Here is a 21,483-nt window from a genome sequence, read left to right as displayed (position 1 = left end):
CAGTGCTGGGAGAATCAGTACTTGTTTCCCCACATGCCTTGCTCCCTTCAAGTGTGGGAGTGAAAAAAAAAAAAAAAAAAAAAAAGGCAGATCAAAGAACTAATGCAGACAGAGCTGAACTGCCAAAATACTTCTGGAAGCCAAGCGGGCAGCCTATCCCTCTGTGCCCCACCCCACCAATCCTCAGGTGCCCTTTCTTTCACCAGGGTTTCAGAAGGCTGGAAGAGAACACAGCCTTCATGTCTTCTCCAGCCTGCAAGATGGCTTGTGGCACAGCTCTTTGTGACAGATTAGTGGAGGGGGCACAGCAGGCAGCAGCAGCCGCTTCAGCGCTTTGGACAAGCTGTGCAAGTTAGCAGCCAACAAAGCCACTCTCAGCCCCTCGGAGGCTGGGCAGTTACCCTTCTTCGTGCTACTACTGCTCTCCCACCATGGCTTGTCTACAAGCCTCTGCCCTGAGGATTTTTCTCTGTAAAGGAGGAGAGAACAAAGTTATCAGGGTCCCTATATACCCAGTGCTCTAGGTTGTAGGACAACCTACAAAAACGTATAGAGTTATACAGGGCTCTGTTCCCTCGACACCCTCCTTGCTTCTGCAGCTATTTCCTCCAAGTAAAAGCCCTCCAGTTTCTCAGACTTCTCGATGTCAGCTTTAGATGCACAGTCCCAAGGGAGCAGTTCCCTTTTGTTACATAAGCACCGTGTTTGTGCAGCACCCTGCAAGACTGCTCCCGGGCTGGATACGGGGCACCAATCGGGCAGCTTTTCATCAGAGGAGGTTTTACATTGTTTTTAGGGTGCAGTCCTTTCCAAACTGCTGTTGAATGCGCGCTCCCTACATTGTATAGGATCAGGTCTTACTAGAGAAGGAAGTCGAACAAAAAGCAGCATTCATCTATGTAAATACAGAACCAGAGTGTTGATTATTTTTTTGCTTGTCAGAACAGCCATGACTTCTGCATCCCATATCATGTCTTTCCTTTATAAAAGTTACTTTTATAAAGTTTTAACAGTTTTACAACTGTTAAAAGGTTTTGGTCTCGGATTCCTCCCTCACATAGCTTCTTTTTTAAACAGCAGACCAACCTTTAACGTGCATGCTCAAAAGTAGTAATGCAAAATTAACGCCTTCAGGAATGAGTGCCACTTTCTCCTACCAAGCCAACTGTCTAAGTCATTCCAATTCAAAAAAATGGTTATACACACCAGACCAATTCCTGGTGATGCAGGGATTATGTTATCGCATTTCTGATGGTGTCACCATGATACCAAAACAGCTCAAGAGTTTTAACAGCTGCAAGTATCACACACAAACATTTCAGAGCATACAGTTGTGCTCCACATTGCAAGTGTTTAGAAAGCATCTTCCTTGCATGTTAAAAATCCAAAGGAGAGTATCTGAAATTTTTACTGCATACCTAGCAGTTCAAGAGCTGGTTTTCTATGTGTACAATCTACAAGCAACATATCCACGCAAACTAGGATTCCAAAGTAGGAAGAAAAAAAAAAAATCTCTAATACAGCTTGAAGTATTTCAGCCTATTTACAAAGAAAAAAAAATAACAAAAAACCACGAAGCACAGTTTTGCCAATAGTAGCTTGCTAAGAGCTATTCTGTTAGGAAGTTGTGTGCCAGTTCTGGAAAGTCAGAGTAATGAAATGAAAATAAAAGTGAGATGATCAGTGAGTGTCAGCCTAGATATCTTATCTTCTCTGGGAACAACATGGCCTAAAATTAGAATACTTTCTTTTAAGCCATTAACAGAAATAATTAGTGTGAGTTTGCTTACCTTGAAGTATTCTACAAGATCTCTACAGGTCACCTTGGATCCACTAATCTCTTTTTCTACCAAGTTTTCAGGGGCAAGCAGTAATGGTACCAAACTCCGCAGTTCTTTCTTAAAATCTTCATCTATATCTAGTAAAATTCAAAGAATTTCAGAGAAAGAGTAGTTAGTTTTCTTTTCAATCTTACTTTTCCTAAAGGAACACTGTTAACCCATAACATTTCAAAATCCACAGCATCACAACTCTTGACTGTATTTTTAAGATATTTAAAGGCTGAAATACATGGTGTAGCTTTAGTAAGTTCTACATACTCTTTAATCTAAACTTCAGTCTGAGAGAACAAGGTTCCGTAGTCCTCGTAATATTTGAAGTGCATTTCCCCAACTACACCAACATCTTACACAATAATCTCACAGGTCTGCGCCCCCCACGCAGAAGTGGTTGTCATCCCACTATTGTAAATCCATTTTTTTTAGTCTTTAACATTCTGATACATTCCTTCTGTTGGGGGACAAGCAGTAATTGGAGGAGTCCTCACTGCCTCTCATTCTGCAGCTGCAGAAGCCCACAGCTTGTATTTTAAAGTCATTCTAGTTCTGACCTTTGGTTTAGTAAGTTCTTAGAGCAAAGCCTTGAATTTTAAGAAAGTCAAGTCTTCAATTTTGTGACTTCTCCTCTCTGGAATGCCTACTTATCTTTAGAATCCTTATTTAATGGCCTTTAGGTTGTCTCAAGTTATCAGATTACAATCAACAGCTAGACACAAAGATATCCATTCCCTCTGCCTGCTTAACTCCTCTACCTTTAAACCACTGAAAAGAACACACAATGCGCGTTTCCAGATTCCGTAGTTTCACCTTTTAGCCCTACATTTTTCCAATCAAAACATTTCAATAGCCAACCATTTCAGTGTTTAACTTCCATTACAAAAGAAAACAAACTCAGAGATCTGAATCAAGAAACACACAATGGAAAGCTTCCTACCATTCAACCTCCCATCAAAATTTGGATTTGTTGCAACTTTAAGACCAGGGTGGGGCAACAGGAAACAGCCAAGATTACTGAAACAGGAGTGAATATGCTTCCTTACATTCTGTAGCTCTTCATGTTGGTTTTGCTTTACCTGAGGGGAGAAAAAAAAAAAAAAAAAGGTAGTGAGAGCTGCTAGTAGTTTTGCAGTACTGCAATTAAGATTAAATATCAGCTTAAAAGCAGTACGAGCATGGAAGTGCGTTCAAACTTTCATTCCTGAACCTAGAAACGTCAAGTTCTAAACCCCAGAACTCCCCACGAGTGGGAACATCACAAGTGCATTTTATTAGCACAAAGAGTTAGCTCATCATGCATCATTATGTTGACAGTAAGTTGTCACTTAAGTGAGAAGACCACACTAGGACTACTGGAGAAAACTTACCTGTAATCTTTTCTCTAGGAACTTTTTTCCTCCTTCCAAGCCATATGCATGTTCATAAGGATAACTCCAATCTCTAATTAAGAACATCAGCGTCTGTAACAGGGAGAACAGCAGCAGTCAATTGCTGGCATCATTCCTAAGGTCAAAAACTCTTATCACACATGATTATTTTAAGTATAAAAAAATTTTTAATAAGCTTGTCTGCTCTAAATGAAGTAGTTTTGAAGCCTTGTAGTTTTGTAGGGCAAGTGTTTGCTTGTTTCAAAAAAACAAAAAAAAACCCCACAACCAATGAAACCCACAGACCAAAACACAAAACTGCAACTCACTCCTTATCTGAAAGAAAGTAACTAAGTGCCTCCAAAAGATAGCTTCCCTGTTCCATGGGCTTGCCTTTTGCTATCCCACAGGGATTACAAACCTTGATATTAGTCTTATATCAGATGAGGTGCTTTACGAAAAACGTCTGTTGCCTGGGCCAATCACAAGAACATCGGGAATTCACATTTGCAGGCTGAATATTCTAGAGACATAAGAGTCTTAAAACTTGCCACTAACAACAGTCGACTAGTACCCTTATAGGTTAAGGAGAATACTTCAGGATGAAGGAGATCTCAGTCTTTGCCTCCACTAAACAGAAGAAGCCTCAAAACCTTCTCTGGCCTAGCAAACGGTCAAGAGATGCTAGCAGTTTTGAGACTTTTAATGATGAATCCAGTAACGCTTCAAGTAAATGAAACACAACATGGGCCTCCTCAATGCTATTTCTTAGAGGCTACATGACCTTCGCTCAGAACCATGTACCACCAAAGAACAACTGTATCTCAGAGTAATGAGTAAGAAGGCAGCATGAAGCTTTTCTCCTTAACATCTCCACATCACTTGACACTTTCATTCCTTCTGTGCCTTATAACTCAGGCACGAAGCTACACTTGCCCAAACATGATCCTCTTTAGCATTTTTCCATTGTGTTTTTGCCAAGAAATATAGTGACAGGGAAGGAAAATCAGTCTTGTAAAGAACAAGCTAGCTTCAGCCCAACTCATTTCTCTTGATAAATTATCCTGAGCTCATTTTCTACACATTCAATTGCTTAAGACCCATTTAACATATATGGTTACCTGAAATGGTTTTTGGTAAATTTCTTCCATAGCTAGTCTTCCATATTCTGTAAACAACTGATAGAAAAAAAAGAGTGTAAGAGTGCCAAATATAAACCACATTTTTCTACTGTAAAATATTTTATTATGTCACTAGAAAATAAAGCATTCTATCTTAAATCCTATTATGGGTTGAGAATGGCCAATACACCTCAAGAAGTATCCCAATCCTCAGTAAAATTCAGGAAGAAGATATGATTTCCATTGGTTTCACAATGCCATTCCGTAACTGTCAACGCACCACAGCTCTAACCGGGTAGCCTGTGGGCTATTCTCAGAGGAAAGCTGGCTGCATCTCTTAGCAAGCCAGTTTCCAACACTCGTTTCCTAGGCTAAGGAGGCAAGCCTCTTTAACATTTGCCCCTTACTTCCCACAAAAGATTTATTCCTGAAAATCTCAAGGAACTTGGCTAGAGCCAATGTATTAGACATTTAAATACAAGCCAAGTTCAGCAGCTTCCCAGATCTCTACTTCAGCCTGTGACCTTAACTGATAATTGTTCTTCCTTCCAGTGTGAAGGCAAGTGTCAGCTGTCTTCCTCACATTGTTTTCACCATCTTGAACACCAGCATTCTTCACTGGACTGAGTATGAGAGATGACCCACAGGAACATGAATTATGGACTATGCTGGCTATTTCAGCAGAGTTCAATAACATCATGTGTTGATCCATGCTAGCCCCCTTACAGGTCTTGGAAGTCAAGATGAAGGAAACGCACTGGTATCCTTTAATATCAGTCAATTGTTCTGCATTAAAACTAACTCCTGAAACAGCACAGATAAATTTCACGGCCGAAAGAAGAGTTCCCCCTCTGTTGATCACACGAGCATCCGAGAACTTACAAGACTATTTTAACACAAATTAACTTCCAAGCCCTTGTCACCCTGAGCAAAAGAACCTTTGAAGTGGTCAAGCACACAGATGAGACTGACTACTTTGACCCTAATTCCCTATCCCATTCACTCCCCTGCTACATGGAAAAGGTAACCAGAGACTAACAGTATTTCAGAATAACAGAAATTCCTATTATAACAGAAACTCAGAACTTCCTTCCCTCCATCCATGATTCCCTGCCCCAACATTAAATGCATGGGTATCCCCCACCCACTGCTTCTATTTATCACCCTTCTCTTCCCTCAAATCTCCCCCTCCAGTATCCAGAAGGGGACTGCTCTATTCAGATTGCACTGAGGCTGTCAAAAGACCAAAGTCATGAGGAAAGCTCGGATTTCATATAATTAGTTACGGCTTTTTTTGTTTGCAGTGCTTGGTTGGTGGTTTTTTTTTTTGGAGGGGAGGGGGCTTGGCCCAGTGATACAACTCTGTTAACTGAGAACAGCATCACAAGACTATGTTTAGTTAGTGCTCTTCTACTTCCAGTATTGGCAGCCAGTCTTTTGCAGCACTGACCAAGACAGAAGTCCTTTCAATCAGAAGACACATAAAACAGTTTTAAGCCGTGACAAGGTCATGGCCTGAGCACAGGCTGGCATTTGTTAATACACAAGCTAGCCTTTAAAGCTACAGGTTTTAAGTTAATCAGATAAGGCTCTTGCACCATTCACATGAAGCCAGAATTCAGTGGCCTTTGACCACAATGTTCCATTAGAGGATGAAAACCCCACAGTAAGGAGAGGACAACTCCTTCCTGCTTTTATTTCTAAGCAGAAATAAAACTCTGTAGAAGTTTCTCAGTTGAAAAAACTAGAGAAGGTTTCTAGGTAGAAGATACTCTTTCTGCCCTATCCTAAGCTCCCATGTTTCTTTAGAAAGTGAATATGAAATACCATCCATTTTCCTATTTCACAGAAAAAGGAGAAACATCGTAATTTTCTCATTAAGTACTTCCATAAATCATTTCCTTTCTCATCCTTTTGGGAATTTCAGAACTTACCATATAGAGAACAGAGTTTAAAAAGATGAGATTTAGCCAGATTAGAAGCCTGTACTATTTTGGCACAGCAACAGCATCACAGCACTGTGGAGTTGATGCAAATAATGTTGCTATAGGTAGTACTAGATTTAGCATCAGGTCAGCTTCAGTGTTTTACATGAAGCAGCAGGCAGATCCCAAATCACAATTACAGCAGTAGTAAGAACATTCAAGAACAATGTCAAGACTATCACTTCAGAAGCAGCTTAATATAAATTCACAGCATAGTAAATTCAGCATATTCTTACCTGCAAATGCTGAAGGTCATCTTCCTGAATATTCTGGGACAAGTTGTATACCTGCAAGAGACAGTAAAAGAATTACATTCTTTTTACATTCACGTAGTCTCTTTTAGATATCTTGAGTATTTTTACTCTCTTCAGAAAAGCCTCACTACCTGTAAGTCACCAACTAGAAAGGTGTCATAGAACACATCTCAAACAAAAGTCACTTCCTTATACAAAGTGCTAGGGACAAAACCACTGCCAACTACCCCAATCCTTCTGCGAAGAGCTTCTTTCCAAGGAAGCAAGCCATAAAGGCATCAGAGAAGACTGCTGAACGCTTCAAGTCACCACATAGGTGTGAGACAGGAGGACTGAGAAGGGTATACCTGTTTGTCATACTCAAGTCCAAACGTTCTAGGATTCAGCAATCCAACAGCTTCATCTCCGACACAAAAAAAAGACTGAGTAGTTAGTTAGTTCACCAGGGTTTTTTTGCTTTCAAATCTTCCTAGAGAAATCTGATTTTATCCAGGGAGCTCATGACTGTTTCAATAGCACAAATACTGAGCAGCAGTAAACTCAAAGATGTATCAATAATCCACAACTTATTCTAACCATGGGAACAAAACAAAAAAGTCAAACAAGCAAACCCACCAAAAAAAAAAACCCACAGGGCAGAAGTAGTGCTCTACATACTCCTGTTACTTTCATGTTGTAGCATGTCTGAAGAAGGTCATTTGTCATCCTTCAAAAACCTGCTCACTTTTGGCACATTTAAGGCACAAGCTTAAAAGTAGTTTTGTGTGTAGCGCAGGAGAACTGTCAAAAGTTTAACAATAGCAGCAATTGTAAGTTTAGCTGATCACAATGAAATTTCACCCCAAACTGTATCTAAAGTCTTAAAAAAGATTCTGTAACACATCCGTACAGAAGCAGTTACTACTTTGACACCTTTTTTGGTGATTTCCCAGTTCCAGTCAGCAATTTAACTCAGCTGGGCCTTAGATAACCTTGATTCCACAGAGAAACTTATGTGGTATACTACACTGAAAAAAATACATTAAGTATGAAAGCTTAAATGATAGTTGGAGGAAGACACGCAGGTGAACTTTCAAAGCATGGCTAGAGAAATATTCTTTGCATGTTCAGGACAGAGGGTTCCTATAGCTGCCATTATTTGCCAGCACAAGTATTCTCACCTGGACAGAACTCGTCATGGTACTCAGAGCAAAAACCGTTGCACAGTCTTTGATAGTTGATTGGCTATCAAAGGCACCTTGGGTATCCATGAGTAGTACAGCAACCTAGAGTTTTAAAGAGCAGCAATAGTTAACCAAGTTGTTAACACTTTCAAACTCCAGGCCATTGGGATAAATTCTATTTCAAGTAGAGCAACTCTCTGCCCCTGTATCTACTTCTTAAACCTCAGCCAACTCTCTGCACGCATGCCTATACACACCTACGGCTGAGTAAGCAAAAACTCGAGGGCCGTATCATCCGCCTGAAGTCCTTGGCCCTGCTACACTAGTTACCCTCTCCCACAGAAATAGCCTCCCTCAGCCCAGTGGGGGTATAGTGCAGAGTAACACGACAGCTCTTATTCACTGGAAGAACTTCAGTCTCAGCTGACAATCCTGCATGGTTCATTAGAGTAAGAGTGAAATGGTTACTTTTAAAAATACATCTATCTTACAATAATAATTTTCTGAAGAAAACAAGATAATTGATACTGTCTGCCAGAATGACAAGGAATGAAGTGATCTTAATGATAAAAGTTCATCTGTCCTATTCCCGTCTTTGGGATCTACTACAATTCCTTTCTCTTTCAGTTAGAGATGACTGATAAGCAAGAACAAGTGAGTGATTTGTCCCCAGAACACAAACAGATCCTCACAACTTAACTGTTTTTTAGCCAGAGAATTGTTTGGTTAGCTATGAAATTTGATAAAAATTCCTGCATGCCCTTAAGTCACTATCTAAGATTGGTATCCCATATTAATTTGCCATCAGATGTTTCCTTTGCAAATGCAAAAGGTATGAAAGCTAAATAACCAAGAGCTTATGGTTCAGGAGAACATTAACAGCTCAAGATACACCACCAGTATTGTGGAGTAAATAATTATTAACAACATTAACACTTTGTTTCAGCATGAAGATAAACACCTACAGCCAAACCTTGCAGTTAAAGTGACTTAAGGGTTAAAAAACAACACATCGGCTTTTATTAGAATAGAGTTCGTGCCTTTTATGCCACTGTTAGACTTAGCCCTTTTTTTTTTTTTTTAACAGCCTACCTGTTAAGCTATATAGAAGGATCAACTTCCAGACACTGAAGCTGTTCCCAGTACTTATGTCCATCCATTGTGTTTCACTAGAACACAGCTACAAGCTAGAACACATTCTGACCTCTCAAAAAAACGTGTTTGTTACAGAGCTGTTCTTATCATTTGTCTATATATGGTATTTATAGCCATTACAGTTTTGCAACATCCACACGATAACCCACCCATCAGCCTGGACACAGCACACTTTGCCAAAACAAAGTACTCTCAGAATGAGACTATTGTTGGAGATTGAATCTTACAACCCAGCAGAGAAATTCATACTTGCACTGACACAAGGTTTCCAAATATGTTATGCAGCTACTGAATGCAAAGGAAAGCAACTGATGTTTGAACTGCCTCCATGAAACCCATCACATTAAAGGTATGCACACAGAGGCAAAAATCCTTACACACACCTGTGTCAAGCACTTACCTTCGTTCCATTGGGTTTATCAATTACAAACACTTCACTCCAAATCTGAATACCAGTGGTCTCCCGTTCACATCCACCTCTCCATGTAAACCCTGTTAATGGCTCGGTGTTTCCACCTATCCAGCAAGGAGAAGTCTGCAAAACAAAAGGAGAAACTTATTTAAAGCCAAGGAGGAGATTTTTTTTTTTTTTTTTTACATGCTATGTTTTTGCAGACTTCCACACTCATTTCCCTCAGAGCTAATTGACAACATACACAAAATATTAAACCAAAATGCTACTCTGCTGTGTTTCAAGGATCATCCACAAAGAAACGTTGTTTCGTTTCTACTGTATTTCAGTGACTGCACAACTCTTCAGCCACTGAAGAGTATATGTGCACAGCTTTCAAGTCTCAAGCACTGAGAGCTATACGAGAACAGCTTAGTTTTGTCCATTGATTCCACTTCGCACTCATGCACTTCTTGCACAGTTGAGAGAACTCAACTCAAACACAGCTGCAAGTAGCATGTATTTTAACTACAGGAACAGCTAAACCTCTGACAGGAACCAAAAAAAAAAAAAAAAAAAGAAAAAAGAAAACCTGACCTTGTCTTAATCTTCTCCCTTTCTCCTCCTCACAGACAAGTCAACTGCTGAAACCAGCTAAGCATCTAAGCCCCTGCACTAACAGAGGCCAGCACGAGACTCCCAATGCCAGCTTGCAGAAGCCAAAAAGAACAGGAAAGAACCAGAAGATCTACAGTCTACACTTGTCACAGTTAGGAAAAAGTATTTTATAAGTGATTAGGATTCAAGTGAAAAGGTCACATTGAGAGTTTGATACATGGCAATCAACCCATCCATATTAAAATTTTTCAGGCACAATGCCCACTTTGGTAAAGTCTATCAGAGAGTCAAGTACAGTTTGCAGCTAACATTTCTGGTTGATGGTACTGTAACAAGGTCTTTGGTCCTCAAGGACAGGCAACACATGGAGCCTTCTGCTCATGCAGAAGAATGCAGCCATTATATGAGCGCATTTAACCCAGAAATGTAGTTTATGTACTGGGCAAGTAAGGAGCACACACAGGTGCCCTGAGGAAGTTTCACTGTGATAGGTTTATATACACTGAAATCTTACAAGAGAGAAGTGGTAGGCAGACAACAGATTAACTGATGACAAGGCTTAGAGAAAAACCTTTATTACACAGGTTGGAACACAGCATGCTGGCAGAACAGGAAGACACATTTAATTAATTTGCCTCTGACTGCCCAGAGAAGATCACCAGCCAGGAAAGTGTGCTCTTTGAGAAGGTCAAAGGAGAGACTGCTCAATTCACTAGGCTATGGTCTCTACCTCGCTGACTCTGCACTGGCAGTCTTCAGAAAAGAGCTCAAGACAAATATCTTCACATCTCAGAAAAGAGCATGAGCACCCAGGGGCTGTACAGAATAGAAATACTTACTACAAGTAAGTGGAACTGCTTATTTCTAAAGGGGGATGGGGAAAAAACCTGCAGACATTCCTCACGCCTAGCAGCACGCAGAGCAAACCCATACTAAGAGGGAATGGCAATCAAGCAGTTCTGTACCAGCATTCTTCCAAATGCTAAGGGTATACCATTCAGCTCTGCTATTTGGATCAGACACAGCAAAAGTAAGAGATGTGTAGATAAAAATTCAGAAAATGAACACAGGTATCCAAGCAGAGAGAACCACAGCTCTTTACAGGTAGGTTGTTTGGGGTTTCCCCCCCCCCCTTTTTTTAATTTGTTTTTTTTTTGTTTTGTTATGCTCATACACCTCTACCAGACAGACTAAGCAAAGCTTGAACAGCTTTCCCCTGGAGTTTTTTTTATCCCAGAAGATGCTTTTGCATCCACTGACCCCTCCAGAAATCAAAGCTCCAGGCCTGCTTTGGCCTCTAGTACACTCCAGGATCCAGTTTTGCAATGCTGAATCCTGTTTCACAGGCATATGTCAATGGACTGTAGGTTTTCACTTTTTCAAAATAATCTGTTACGTTATTCAAAAATACATTAAATTTTTCATTTATACAAGGACACTTTTTCCCAGTTTGGTCCAGAAATTATCCATATTTGTTGCAATTCAGACCAAAACTACACCAATCTTTTGACGAGTCCCTCAATGAGCACCAGACATGACCACATTTAATTTCATACGTGATTGGTGTCACAGGAGACTTTGGTGTCTTAGCAGGCACAACTTAAGCTGAAGCTGCCTCACCTTGTGGATGATGCACTTAAGCCTGTCTCTGACTTAACTTTACATCAGTTTGATGCACTCCTAGCTTTTTACCTCCGTCTTTTTAGTTAAAAGTCAGTATTTTAACAGTCTCCATCCATCAAGTTGGCTTAAAAGATATTCAGGAAATGGGAGGAGGAAAAAAAGACTTTGTTCCCACATGAAATCCAAGCTAGAAGTTGCACTACAATTTTTTATCAGTCACCTAAAAGATAACCTCTCTACATATATTCCACACTAAGGAAAGGACCAATGCAGCTTTATTTGCATTGTGCCACTAGTACACAGTGCACCATGCCAATTAATACAAGCTAAGAAGATCATACCCCTGTAAAAAAAAAAAAAAAGCTTTTAAATCTAAGTTTACTGGTGTCACTACATCCAGCTCTTAATAAGGCTAAAACTGCAAGAAAGATCACAGGATCCTTGCAGCAGCTTGCCAAGTACACAACTGCCACTGTTTCATGGTGCACTATTCTGTTCCATTTCAAATGAGCAATCATCACACAGAGTAGCAGTGCCTGAGATGAGATGCCCACCTCCCTGAAGCTAGTGACCGATCTCAGCCATGCCAAAATCCTACCTGTGACTTCAGCTGGCACAAGTGAGACTTTTAGAATGGTAACTTTTCACGTGACCTCCAGCTCTTGGTTTAAAGACAAGAAAATGGGATTCTGAAATATCCTGGCAAGTTTTTCATCACACATGTTAATATCCACAAGGGAGGACATCCCAAAATCACTTCATTAGTGTACAACTGAGTGTAGATGCTTTAGTACTTTGTGCAGGATCCAACATTTAGTTCACAGAAAATACAGACTTGCAATTAAGCCTGACTGAAGATGGAGTGATCAGACTAAGGAGTACTACTATAAAACTATACCAAGGCCTCCCCTCCTGTACTGGAATTCGCATAAGCATAGAGGATACCATTTGACTTGATACAGTTCAGCAGTGCTCAAAAGAAGAGGTGCTGCACCTATCTTCTCTCATACCTAACTCCCATCAGTCAGTTTGCAGCAGGTCTGATGTTTGTCAAACTCTTTCCCTAAGCCAGTTTACATCTCTGAGCTGGCAGAAAAACAATTCAGCAAAGTGCAGCATCTTCTGATGCATCATTGAGTTGGATCAGCTCAGCTACAGGCTTGCAAGCATTACAGCTTCAGAATGCAAATGTCTGGCCAGAAGCAGCACCTCACTGCTTTGGGTAAGAGCCAGTTGTTACAGTAGATGGCCTTCATCTAGTTTGCCTTCATCTTCAAGTTAAGTGAAACAAACGGCATTTTGAAGGACACCTACAGAAAACTGAAAAAAGTGATTGCACAATAAAGGGAACAGAGAGCCTTAATATTACACAGGGCTGAAACAGTGTTTCAATCCATTTTGCTTTATGAACTTTTGTTTTATTTCACAATCTGAAAGTTAGATTATTTGCTTAAAATTGGTTCTATTTTTAGAAGGAACTAGCACTACCTCTCCCCAGCCACCATCTAGCTCAGATTGCTACACTTCTTGGGAGTTTGGGTTGGGTTTTTTTTATTTTGTTTTGCTTTTAATATGAACAGGACACCAGAGGTTTTATATACACACAATTCCGCCCCCTAGAACATATATCAATGAAACATTTATTCGTCCCTAGGTTAAAAGATTATTAAGTAGTCAGGAGGACCAGCTTGCTACTCTGTGTTCCTCCTACTGTATCCTCAGTGTCTTTCTTACAGAGCTCTTGGCAAATCAGTGAGAGGAATTCAATAGCAGGCACTACAGGGAGCGAGAGAAAGGAAGTCTTCATCTGCCGACTACCAGCAGCTTCTTTGCAATATTCCCATATTTCCTGTAACTGCAGGTTTCATCTCGATTTCTCCTCAAGCCAACTAGCACAAAGGTAATATAGATGCAGTCATGGTTAGTTTCTGCTACCACAAATTCCAAAGAACAGTGACAAAAAAAGGAATCCATTCTGGGTTGGTTTTTTTCCCTGGGTTTGGTGGTTTTTTTTTGGTTGGTTGGTTAGTTTCAGGGGGTTATTTTTGTTTTTGTTTTTTTTTTTTTTTTTTTTTAAGAGCTTCAAAAAGCAACAAAACACTGAATTGTCAATATTGACTATGCAGATTAAAAGAAACACACCACAACCTGTGATAGGCAGATGTGTATGTTTCACAGGAGGCCCTACCCCACCTTCTCCATAGCAGACAAGAGTTCAAAGCATAGCAGACAGAAGACAACACCAGCCAAAAGCTAAAAACTAAGAAGAGAAATTAAATTTCAGATCAGGCATTCATTAACCAAGGACTTAAAAGGATTTAAGGAGTTCTTGGATTATGTTCAGAGACACATTCCAAGCAGCAAACAGGAAACTTATTCCCTTTTGCCATACCGTAGATTTAAGCAGATTCAGTTCTCTAATAGCTACCTGGTAAGACTCTTCTTTTTGCAGCAACGGGTAAGCTAGTTCCACAAAATGATTTCAGAAGATCAAGTCAAAGGAAGATTCCTCCAAGCCACCACTTGAATGAACCCTTCCCCAAAGCTCAGTTCCCTCATTCAAGCTCTTCTCATGCCCACTTACATTGGTACACCAATAAGTTGCCTTGATAACTGCAGGAAAATTTATATTGAAAGACTGACACTTAAATACACTTCACAGAGTAGAAACAAAGCAGCCGGCTTCCCCACCACCTGAATAAGTAAGAAAAATTTGATCTGCCATATTTGTGCTCAAGTCAAAAATACAAAGATAAATGACTAAAACACCAAGCTATTTATCTCCTTCAGGAAAAATCCAAATTACTCACCCTGTTATACATGTATCTAAGCATGAAGTCCAGCAGAAAAGATTTTCCTTTGCGGAAAGCTCCTGCTACAGACACAACTACTATGTTAAGATCTTTGATGTGTTCCTGAAGCAAAATTTTTTCCAATGCTTCTTCATCTAATTCAAAGTTATGGTCATCTTCATGAGCAAGAACAATCTGTATGGGGCGTGGCTTATCCAAATCCACCTCGTCATCCGAGTCTGGCAGGGCATCTGAGTCAGGTAGGGCATCCTCCTCCTCCTCTTCCTCATAATGCTTACCTGCAAATTGACAGGTTACGATACATTAGTAAGTCAGAGCTTAGGGCACCAGACATTTATCTGAAGTGAAGCCTTGAGCTGGGCTTTCATTCCCAGCAGCAAGGGTGATGTTCTTGGGAGTGCACACGTGCAGACAGCGAGATAAACAGCAGTTCCCTGTCCGTTTTCATCAGCTTTGTGTATAGTCTACATTTCAGTTCTTCAGCATTCTCTGTTTTAACAAATCACAAAAGAAAACTGGTTTTCTGCATCAAAATCCCTTTTAAAGGCTTCTTAAGTATAACTTCCATTAAAAATCAAGGGCATTTTCTCTCTTACCTGGAATAAATTAATTAGTTTAAAATAAGCTCCAAAAAGGACTCCAAAAGGCCATTTTTAGATCACCACCTTCTTAAACTATTATGGGGTGGGGGGAATATCAATGTTTTCTGTCAGTTTTGCTTACCAACATGCGTAAGCAAGACCACTGAGCTAGTATATAACCCCAGGATTACATACTTCAGCAGACGAGTAAATTCCTCTCTAATTCCACCATATTACACCTGTTTCAATTCTCAATACAGCACAGAATTCAGAGTGCCTATTCACTGCTTGCAAGAGGATAAACTCCAGACCATGTGCAAGGCCTAACGCTTCTGGGATAAGAAAAACAAAAAACCCATTGTGGCAGTTTCTGGCTTCATTCTCTTCCTATGACATTAAGCAGCAAGATTTAATAACAGTTAAGTACCAACTCTTTCAAAAAGAGTTAAAAAGATATTTTATACACCATTTCAGAATCAATACCCTTTCAGGATCAACCAACAGCTGCAAGAACTATAACTCAGATGAGATTTAAGCTATTAATGAAGATAAATTAAGGTAACGCAGTCCTTCAGACATACAGCACAATAGTACCAATATCCTATTTTCCTGACTTCCAGAACTCGGGAATTACGGGGTTAGAGGCCTAAACAAACCGAACAAGTGACCTGTCCAAGACGTTCAAGTACCACAACACTGAAGTTTGTCCCACAGCAGAAATTAACTCTACCACTGGCCTGATTTAACCTTTCCCATCAAGCATCTGGAAGCAGTTTTGTGCTTACAGAATTGCCTCCAATTGCCTCCAAATCTTACAATTTACAGATTGTAAATCTGTAAAACTCCAGATTTACATTTTGCCATATCCTATCAGAACTCCCTGTGCACAAACCTGACTGAGGCACCTTCCTAGCAGTTACTTATGTGGAAAAATCACCGTATGAATTTAAGTACTTTGGACTGCTAGTCATGCTTGCATTTCCAAGCACTGCTTTAATGAAGACCAAGAAGTGGCCATCTCCAGTTACTTGATGCATTGCATGCAGGTATGTTACATGGCCCCCATGCTTCCTGTGGAAGCAGCCCAGAAGCAATATTCTCTTGCAGGGATGTGTCATGAAGCACCATGGGATGCATCACAGTTTAATTTGTTCATGGCAGACCCTGCCAATACACACAGGACCTGCCAAGTCATTTCTGCCAGACTTTGCATCCTAGATACCATCCTCAGCAAAAGACTTATGAACAGGGCCCCAATGCACTCTGTTCTGTGGATGTAATGAGACATTTGAGTTATTATCATGAACTTGAAAAACTGGTAACATGGTGACCCTGGAATTTTTCCAGCGGCTGTCTCTTTAGCTAGTTCTAACAACATTTCACTTCACTGCAAATCAGAGGGGACATTTTCATTTCTAAGCATTGAATCTGTGCTGCCTCAAAAGCCAGTGGAACTAAATCTTAAAAAAAAAAAAATTGCTCTGAAGGGATTAAGCTAGCGTAGTACTTGGTTTGAAAATGAAGTAACTTGAATGCTTAAATCCTAAGCAGCTAGAACTAAACTCCAACACTAACCAAGTGGGTGTGCAGAACAGGCCCTAGCACCACTCTAACTCAAACTGGTTGACAAAGCCAGCCAAAAAATTCAATTGCACCAGCAGCCTGACAACTGGAAGGAGTAACTTTAAGAAAAAAAGCTGTCAACAGGATACTAAACTATACAAACTACATTGATAGAATACTGGTCACCACTTCAGAAGGAAAAAAAAACCTCTCGCCTTTGGCTTAAAGCTTTTGTATTCCCAGAAATTAAACAAGCCCTCTTTTTTTGAAAAAGCTTACAAAACAGCTTTTGTCCCATACAGATAGCATCCTTTGTACGCCAGAAAATAGCCCAGGTGAGGTATGAAGATTTTGACAGTCAGAAAGAAAGCCTTCAGTGTCACAGCCTGGAAACATAAAGGGAATAATTCTATTGACAAATATGTTAAGATTAGACAGGTCCAAGACGAGATGTCCCTGTTTTAGCAAACAGATATCCACACAATGTATCAAACCCTCTGCTTCTACCTATTCCCCAGGCAACAAATTTAACTTGATTACTTAAAACAGCCTCATATTGTTTTATTTAAACACTACTTCACTTCAGCTGCAGTCAGGTATCAGTTTTGTAAACTAAGGCAGACTGTAACGTAGTCTGAAGCAACATCCACAACTTCTCTTCATTCACCTGGAGCCTGACATTAACCATCCTTTCCTACCTGGAAGTCATCAGAACTTTAACAGACCTCAAAGCGCGAGCTGTAGCAACACCCTTCCACCAGCACAGAGCATAGCCACCTGGCCTCTTCAAGCCAAGAAGCTTTCCGAACAAACATGTACAGTGGTCTTTTATCACTAGTTGTTTCTAAACAAGCAGATTCTCCCTATCACAAGTAGATAGTACTATCAAGAGCTTACACACAATATGCCTGTTAAAAGCTTGTACGATTAACAACAATATTAATACTATTAATTCTGCACCCCCGGAGCTCACTTAGCTCAGAGGGGACAGGAAAGAAGATTCATCTTAGGCCATATTCAATTCCTATTAGATTTCACTTACCAGCAGAAATTGCAAAGTCAAGTCCAGAGTATCAAGTTGGCTCTTTTGTTTGTTTTGGGTCGAGTTGGTTTTTTGGGGTTGGGTTTTTTTGACTAGCCAGTCTAATGTATCTGAAAGCTGCCAACCCACCTACAGAAAAGATCACCATTGACATGAATCAAGCACTTCAGAGGGTGGAGAACTATAGTGTTGACAGCTATGAATGAAACTTGATCCATCCAGAAGAGCTGGTTTGATAACTTCACGCTTGAGTTAGAGCACACCCTTCCCTTCAAGAGATTCTGAACTAGTTAGCAATTAGCAGGACAGACATTGAGTAAGTTAAGCATGTTAACTGTAGAACAAGTGTTACTGCTCGTCCCAGCAGCATAATCAGCGTATGCTAACTTGTCACATGCTCCTAGGCAGATGTCACCACCTTTTTGGTCCTCTATACTACCTTCTGGCTGCTTACCCTGTTACTCTGGGTAGCCACCATCTTGGGCAGCACTGGAGTACTTTGGAAGCCTTTCTAAAAGGCTTCAGCATCCTGGGAAGGATCACATTCCGCTTCCAAAAACTACTTTCAGAGAAGTCTCTCAAAACAATGGTCAGGACAAGAAGTCACACTTCACAGTCCAGTTTTCTGCAAAAGCTGCAGAAGCATTGTTGTAAGTTCTGTAAGTAGTTCATAAAATAAGCATGCTGATATCACTGTCTAGTCAGGCCAGGAGTTAATGAAATTCAGAACTCCTTACTACCCCCTCCCTTTCCTCACCTGCACCAGCATGGTCATAGTGCACTACCTGAAACTCAGAATTTAAGTGTATTTGTCTTAAAGCCCAGTCTAAGGACCACAAACTGCTCTAGGTTATTGCAATAGTCCCAGCAAATCAAGTATAGGAATGGATGAGGACTAACTTTAGAAGGTGGCATTCACAGAATGACCATCCCTACACTGAAGCATTTCCAGCGAACTGGACAGTAATTTGGACTTGCAAAGCTCATGGCAGCCTCCCTATGTCTCCATGACAACACATTCTTTACTGCTACAGAGACAGCCAAAGCACCAGACTTCTGTTGTTTTGTTTGTTTTTTTTATTGTTAGTTTTTTTACAGTGTCTCTTAACACTTTCAGAAGTCCAGTTCCATCCCAGTAATGGGGGTAAAGACCCAGCACATCCACGCTCAGGGAGTGGTTGTTTCAGAGGAATGGCTGGTGGCTCCTTGCACTGCATGCAGGACAGCCAGGTAACGTTGCCTCCTGCCAGAGTACTAAAGACAGGCTGGTAGATTCATCCAACTCACTCACGGGGTTGGTCTTAATGCTCTTGGAAATCCCCAAGTCCACAAAAGACCAGACCTCAAGCTTATAGTACGTACAGAAAAGCTCTCATTTGTCAAAGCATATGGCACTAGAGCTTGCAGCACATTGTTGCAGGCCCAGAAAGCCATAGCTATATTTTTATTTTTTCAGGATGTTCATCTGACCTTTGAAGCTTCTGTGCTACTGACCTAACACACTCCAGACTACAGTCATATCTACCACTGTGGCTGGAGCTGATGCAAAAAGATCATCAGCTGGACTTGTCCCTGAAATCTGCCGCCCATCCAGGCCTATTACTGAGGCTAATCACTCCCTAACTCCATTTTGGCTTCTTCCAACCCGATTCATTCAATTAGAGCACGTGAGCTAATGCACAGTTCTGACTGTGCATAATCACTTCCTAACCCAGGTCAAACAGGCTAGGAGATACAAGAGAAGTTATACTGTACAGCAAGGCACAGAAGCAGACGGACTTGAATGGAAGCAAATAGAGCCAAGAGAAGATACTACCACCCAGTTTCCCGACAAGCTCTTCACTCCATTCAGCAACAACTACAGCAGGACTACTAATGACACTCATCAGCTAAGTATCCAGAACAAGCACCGTTTGTTAAAATGCTAAGCCAGATTTTGAGAACAGTAGCTTCTTGTGTATGTACAGACATTATTTCAACTGAACAAACTCAACTAAATAACCCATTTCTTAAAGTATGAGGTAAAGCGAAAAGCTAATTCCTGCTTCCCCCAAGTACACAGCTAGCAGCTGATGACCTATTTGTCCTGCCGTGTAAGAACATGGGAGTGAGAACAGCCAGCTCAACCTGCGTGCTATGAAAATAAGAGACAGCCTGCTTCAAATGCAAGTTCCTGCACATTAATTGAAATAAAGTACCAACATAGTTACCTTTAAATTTAAACCCAACTACAGCTTGAGCTCATTAAACACATCATTCACATTCTTTCATGACTAAAAAAAAAAGCTCATGTTAATTGCTAAACTCAGCTGGTTTTAGATACAGTATACGTTTTTGATTAACAAGTACTGAATGACAACTAGTAATTGCTTCTCTGGACACTGGGTTGGACACAGACAACTGCACAGATACAGCACAACATTAAAATAAAATGAAATGCCATTTGCTTTTTAGTGACTTAAGACTTGGATCATGAACAAAGACTAGAGAAGTCACTTTCATTAGCATACCGTTGTAAAAATCTCTGTAACATAGGAGTGTCCTTCCATTTGCTATATCCCAAGGAGTTAAAAAGACTTCACTCCATATATCTTCAAGATGGTAGTCTTAATATCTTGTTTGTACAGAAACCTGAACTTTGCTAGAAGCCCAACTTTAAATCAAAGCTTCCAGTACCCCCAATACTTCAGCTCTCAGCATCCCTGAACTTTTTCCTTATGCTCCACAGACACCACACAATTCTGTCCATACAAAAGCTATCCTAAGTCTCACCCTCATAGTTCAATACAGATGCACAATAGGTTCCTACACACATCTGAATGGCAAAGCAAGCTGAAGTGGGCTACACTAACCTCAAACCATCTGGCTTGAAATCTTGTTCTACCTCCACGATCTGAGGGAGTTCACAGCTTGAATCAAAAGCTTAAAATACGTTATCATGAGGAAACTGCTGCACATTTAAATGTAATGCATTCTCTCAAAGCTTCACCTAGGAAATTTTCCTTAGAGAGAAAGGAGACAAACTGTTTAAATGTTTCTTGTTTTGGTGTAGTGAACTGAGGAAAGTGTAGGCATGTGTGAACTGAGTTACAGAGCATAGAAAAAAAAAATAGGTTAACCTTCAAACCTTATTTGGACAAGGTAAAAAATCTGGCACATCTACTGGGGGGAAAAAAAAAAAAATCACTAAAGTCACAAAATTGTCCTCCCCTTTCTCTAGGAGTACTACTCCATACAATAAACTCATCAAGACCCACATGAAAGCTATGGGGCTGTCACAGACATTAATGCATCAGTGCTTTCCTATTGCTGACTAGCAAATACTGCCAAGTAGCTCATTTTAAGGCCAGAAATAATTAAACGTTTTGAATATTTCAGCTATAAATAGGACTGATGAGCTAAGTTCCAAAGACTTGTTTGGATATCCAATAAGACTGACAGAGGAGTAGGGGAGGGGGGAAGATGCATTTAACTCTCTCTGTTCCTTCAGGGCAATGGGACATTAAGGGACAGATCTAGAACTGTTACATAAACTGTGAGCAGAAGCGAGAAGTACCTGAAGCTACAATTCTGCCAGGGAAAGGGAAAAAGAAGATATTCTGATGACCTAGATACCTATGAAGCATCATAACTAATCAAACAACAGGCCTGTCTACTACTCTTAAGTGCTTTACACTGCTTCTCTGTTGAATGGTCTGCATGCGTGCAGGAGCACACAGCTCTCCCATGGCTATGCATTTTGCATTCTCCATTTAAGGGGACAGAAAAGCTAGAGGGAGACTTCATTATAATGAAGAGGTGCAGCAAAAAAGTCAACCCTCAAATTCAGCCATTTTCAGCAAATGCACACAAGAGAATACCAATAAGCAGAGACTACGACAGAAGCAGCACAAACCCTGACACAGCCTAGTAAGTAGCAAAAAAAAAAAATTTTTTATATATATATAAAAATATAAAAGGATTGCTTTTCTG

The 21,483-nt window shown here is 40.4% G+C and overlaps 1 protein-coding gene across 5 annotated transcripts in view; it reads right to left on the bottom strand.

The window, feature by feature from the left end:
• The window catches only part of ATL2 (atlastin GTPase 2), a 40,334-nt gene that overhangs the window by 8,939 nt on the left and 9,912 nt on the right, over positions 1-21,483 (bottom strand). For 4 of the 5 annotated variants that reach the window (XM_054193926.1, XM_054193927.1, XM_054193924.1 and 1 more), the window contains 8 exons: positions 14,323-14,603; positions 9,281-9,415; positions 7,723-7,827; positions 6,545-6,595; positions 4,324-4,380; positions 3,203-3,295; positions 2,773-2,911; positions 1,791-1,918 (listed from right to left, as the gene is read on the bottom strand). In XM_054193926.1, coding sequence (XP_054049901.1) covers positions 1,791-1,918; positions 2,773-2,911; positions 3,203-3,295; positions 4,324-4,380; positions 6,545-6,595; positions 7,723-7,827; positions 9,281-9,415; positions 14,323-14,603 — 989 coding nt within the window. The remainder of the gene's footprint in view (positions 1-1,790; positions 1,919-2,772; positions 2,912-3,202; positions 3,296-4,323; positions 4,381-6,544; positions 6,596-7,722; positions 7,828-9,280; positions 9,416-14,322; positions 14,604-21,483) is intronic. The other variant, XM_054193925.1, reaches the window with a different exon arrangement.

Source organism: Rissa tridactyla, chromosome 3 (assembly GCF_028500815.1).
Source record: "Rissa tridactyla isolate bRisTri1 chromosome 3, bRisTri1.patW.cur.20221130, whole genome shotgun sequence".
Taxonomy (NCBI): Eukaryota; Metazoa; Chordata; class Aves; order Charadriiformes; family Laridae; genus Rissa; species Rissa tridactyla.
The sequence above is the reverse complement of the archived record's forward strand: the minus strand, read 5'-3'. Positions and strand labels throughout refer to the sequence as shown.